Below are 4,536 nucleotides of genomic sequence, written 5' to 3'. Positions count from 1 at the left end.
TTTGCGTTGTGGTTTTCGCTTGGTTTTCCGTTAACTACTAAATAATTTCTTCTTAATTAATCATGGATAAGGCCAATTTTTTGCCTTTGTTTCAATTTTTCCGTACTTGTCAGGGTTATATGTTCCGATGGATCAGGTCCAAAATTTGGTCATTGATTCCCTATGAACAAATGCATCAATTCTGCATTTGGAATTAGGCAATCGCACATTCTGCTTGCTGATCACGGATACATCTTGCAATGAGGATCTCCGAAGCATTGTTAACCTTTTCCCCCAATTCCCTAAAAATAAGCCTTTTCCCCAATTAATCAAACACCTATATGGACATTACATTCCCAAAAATAAAAATAAACCTATGTATAAATTACCGTATAAAAGGTTTACAGCCATGTACCCAACCTGTGACTATTTCAATCCTGCCCTCTACAATGACCACCCCCAATTCAGGCATCCATTGCTGCCAAACAATCAAAACAAACAACCAAAACAATCTCAAGATCCTTTTCCTGTATAAAATGTACAGATTTCTAGCCAAACGAATCACTGGCTTCACCTCAAGAACACGCAGGGCTTGTGCTCCTTGGTGTCCGTTTCTGGACGCCGCTGGTCACCGTTGAATCCATGGGGCACCCACCAGACTCTGATGCTCTTGTCGAGCCCTCCGCTGTACACCATGCAGCCATTGCTCGTCCGGCACACGGAGGCCTGGATGCACTTCACGGGGCCCTCGTGGCCTCCGACGGCGCCGACCTTGGCGAGGCCGCCGTCCGGCTGCCGGCGCCACAGGCCGATGGTCTTGTCGGCGGAGCCGGTGCACACCAGGTCGCCGGCCACGCAGAGGCACAGCACGGCCATGGCGTGCGCCTTGACTTCGCACGCGAGGTTCCACCGCGCGCCGCCGTGCCGGTCCCAGCCGAGGACGTGCCCGTCCGAGCCGGCCGCGTACACGCGCCGGCCCGCTGCGGCACCGTCGGCGCTCACCGCGAGGGCGTTCCACGACACGCCGTCGCGCGCGACGAGGACGGCCAGGAGGGAGTGCGTCGAGCCGGCGACCTTGCCTTTCTCCCACGCCTTGACACGGCCGTCCGCGGAGGCGGAGTAGACGACGCCGCAGTCGGCGGCGACGGCGTTGATGGCGTCGTCGTGGGCGCGCACGGACTCGAGGCACCTGAGGTCGGACATGCGCCACACCTTGAGCGTCCTGTCCCAGGAGCCGGAGTAGACGACGCCGTCCTGCACGGCGACGGCGAGGCAGGAGATGCTGTCGGCGTGCTCGATCCAGAGCCGGCGCCTGGCGCCGCGGCGGGTGGGCACGTAGCTGGCCTGCCGGAACACGCGGCCCAGGTAGTCCCGGGCGGTGGGCAGCGCGGCGACGAGCTTGAAGGCGTTTTCGGAGCGGCGCGAGACGCGCCAGACGCGCACGCGGCCGTCCTGGTGCGCGGAGAACACGCGCCCGCCCGCCGCCGCCAGCGCCTTGACGGAGCCCTCGCCGCCGGCGCCGCCGAAGCGCGCGAAGAGGCGCAGGTCCGGCTGCTGCCAGGCCACGATGTCGGCGCCCGTGGAGGCGCTGAGCAGGAACTCGCCGCAGAGGGAGAGGCAGGACACGGAGCCGCCGCCCCGGTGCGCGTCCCGGAACGCCGCCAGGGGCTTGCACGGCGACGCGTCCGTCGGCATCGGCATCATCGGCGCCGCGTCGGATGATGCCGAGAATGAGGAGGAGGTGGAGGAGGAAGAGGAGGAGGAAAGGGAGAGGGAGTCGTGCCACCGCGGGAGGAGGGGCACGGACATTGCGGCGCGTTCTTGATCCGGTGGCGTAATCGCCATGGCTGATTGGCCGGGTTTCTTGACGCACGCGCGCGGAGAGATGGAGAGACGTTGGCCGGCTATGCTATAATTGCAGGGGAGGCGACAGAGAGGCAGGCGGAGCGGAGGGAAGGTCGGTTTTAAGCCGGCGAGGCGAGGCGACCACCGGCTGCCGCTTGCTTTCCCTTTTTCGCTAGAGAAAAGGTGGTTAAATAAGGCGGGGTTGGTCGGGGACGAAGCTGCGGCCCAACGGCTACTAGGCGCGGGCCGCCGGAGGTGGAGCAGAGCATTCATCGCTACGGTTTCAGTTTTCTGTACACCAAAGCGGCCGTTTCTCTCTGTCTGAATTTGTTTGAAGAAAATAAAAGTTGAACCTAGCTTGTTTGCATAAATTAAACGTCTGCCTTCGGCATGTGTCCAAATCAACGGTAATGTATCACATTTAGAAAAATAATACTGTGCTACTCTATTTTATTTACTTAGAGTTCTTTTTTTTTTTTTTGAATAACAGCAGGAGAGCTGATGTGTTCATTTCATTTACTTAGAGTTCTAGATTTAGTTAATGTTGAACTTTGTAATGTTTGACCAGATAGAGAAAAAAATATCGATATCTACATTACAAAAGCTGTGTTGTTAGATTTTTTATAAAGTACTTCATCCATACTCCATAGCATAATTATTTTCATGGATATATTTCAAATTTGAGATAAAATCGCTACAAAAGTTATTGGGGGAATTTTTTCATATTATATGCTTTCAATATTGTAGAAGTTAACCGTCAAAAAAAATTATTGTAGATGTTGATTCTTTTTTAACGTAATTGGTCCAACTTTACAAAAATTAACTTTAAGTGAACACGAAATAAATAAAAATAAAGGGATTAGAGCATCTACGCTGACACCCTGAATGCCCCCTCCTCCCCAAAAGCCTATTTGGGAGGGGGCGGGGGTGGAACTGGTCATCGACCAGGATGATAGCTACCCCCAGTCGTCCATGGCGCACTCCCACGAGGTCACGTGTTCAAGTCCCAGACTCCGCGATTCAGCGCCTATAGCTCCCTCTGCCTTAATATAAATTCCGTAGGGGTTTCTCCTCCTGTTGGTACTCATTTTTTTATTTGGGAGGGGGAGGGGGCACTGACGTCCAAAATTTGGCTAGCACCAGAAAGCGTGACGACAAACGGAGAGGCCCAAAAGTCCGTCGATCCATAGGGGCCGGCTTGGGAGCTATGGCACACACTACCATGTAGGAAAAAAATCGCGTGGGGCCTCCTCGTCGGCGACGAGGGGCCAGCCGGTTAGGTTTACAAATGACCTGGCCGGTTCGTCGACCACAAATACTCGCACGCGACAGCTTGTTTCCCACGTCGGAACTAATGGCAGCACCAACCTCAACTAAGCCCTTGATGAATCTTCCGACACCATCGTTGGCTCGTCACGATCGACAACCAATATGGGAAGTGGTGGTCAGCGATGGATTTCGGCCACATCGTCGACCTCACCGAGGGCGAAAAACAACAGCAAAAAGGCCAGTGAGGCATACGCATGCAGCGGCATGTCCTCCTCCTTCTGGGACGATGATGATGTAGATAACGACGATTAAGACGGTGCGGATAGTGTCGCTTCGAACTAGAGCGTGTTCCAGCTAACCAAGATTAGGTATAGTTTAAGTTTTTTTTTAAAAGACTTTGTATAATTTTAATGAAATTCGTATTTTTTTTGGTTCTTCATGTTCTGTTTGGGGTGTAGAATTGGGGACGCCTCCAAAATGAGTTATGTGACGATGTTGCCGGACAAAGTTATGCGGTGGTAGAGATGCGGGGCGGTGGAGATGCCCTTAGATACAAAAGTTGGTAATGTGGGCAGAAATATATATTGATAGGCCTTGTGCATCACTTCAATGCAGAGGCTAGGGTAAAGTTCTTCTTTCGAAAAAACAAATATATGTAGATGTTTAACATACGTGATTACCGGGTGAGTAATTGAGGTCGTGATTTGTTAGTTTATTCATCGATCGATCGCACCAAGTCTAGATGATGATGGAAAACATGCGTCAATGCGTGTAATGATCGATAACCTCAACATAACCTACGTAGAGGTCACATGCACGCATTACTACCAGTTCCGAGCAGCAGTAACACATACTCACTCCCTGTCCCCTTTAATTTTTTAGGTGACCTTTTGTGCTCTCGTTCGAACATTTGGCCAGCTTCCTTGGATCCAGGAACGATGAAATCGTAAACAAGCAAGCTTGCATGAACGACAGTGTCGTCGTTCCGAGATGACCCGCCCAATGTCACTTTACACAACTGCCTGCCGTGCATCTGCAGCTGGAGTTCCCTTGAAGAATACTGTACGTGGAACGGGTAGACTGCTCATTGTCTACCTGAACCAACAGAGTCTGCAGGCCGGCCGGTGCTCGTGCACCAACCATGCTGCGGTACGAATCTGACCGTCGACTACTATTAATAATCCACCGCCCAAAGACCCACACGGCGCCATGCAAAGTATCCTACACAACGCTAAAGCACCTAGCAGAGCGGCTATACCTTGTACATGTATGGACGAATGGTATCTTGACTTGAAGACAACATACACAAAAATGTACTTCCTCGTGTTCATAATTATTTTGCTTTCTCCCTTAGGTTCAAGTCAAACTTGATAAACTTTGACAAAATATTATGGAAAAATATTAACATCAAAAATACAAAATCTATTATAATTGAATCATTAT

General features: G+C 51.6%; 1 protein-coding gene across 1 annotated transcript; it reads right to left on the bottom strand.

Annotated features, from left to right (window-relative positions):
* Positions 1 to 251: 251 nt before the first annotated feature.
* Positions 252 to 2,007, bottom strand: LOC127345707 (protein JINGUBANG). The gene has a single exon (XM_051372217.2). The coding sequence runs from the start codon at positions 1,822 to 1,824 to the stop codon at positions 550 to 552; it is 1,275 nt and encodes a 424-aa protein (XP_051228177.1). The 5' UTR covers positions 1,825 to 2,007; the 3' UTR covers positions 252 to 549.
* Positions 2,008 to 4,536: the final 2,529 nt, after the last annotated feature.

The sequence above is a fragment of the Lolium perenne genome, chromosome 3 (assembly GCF_019359855.2).
Source record: "Lolium perenne isolate Kyuss_39 chromosome 3, Kyuss_2.0, whole genome shotgun sequence".
Classification (NCBI taxonomy): Eukaryota; Viridiplantae; Streptophyta; class Magnoliopsida; order Poales; family Poaceae; genus Lolium; species Lolium perenne.
The sequence above is the reverse complement of the archived record's forward strand: the minus strand, read 5'-3'. Positions and strand labels throughout refer to the sequence as shown.

What these genes read in the sequence shown, in the direction of transcription:
- LOC127345707 (XM_051372217.2), bottom strand. Translation starts at nt 1,824, where the DNA reads ATGGCGATTACGCCACCGGATCAAGAACGCGCCGCAATGTCCGTGCCC.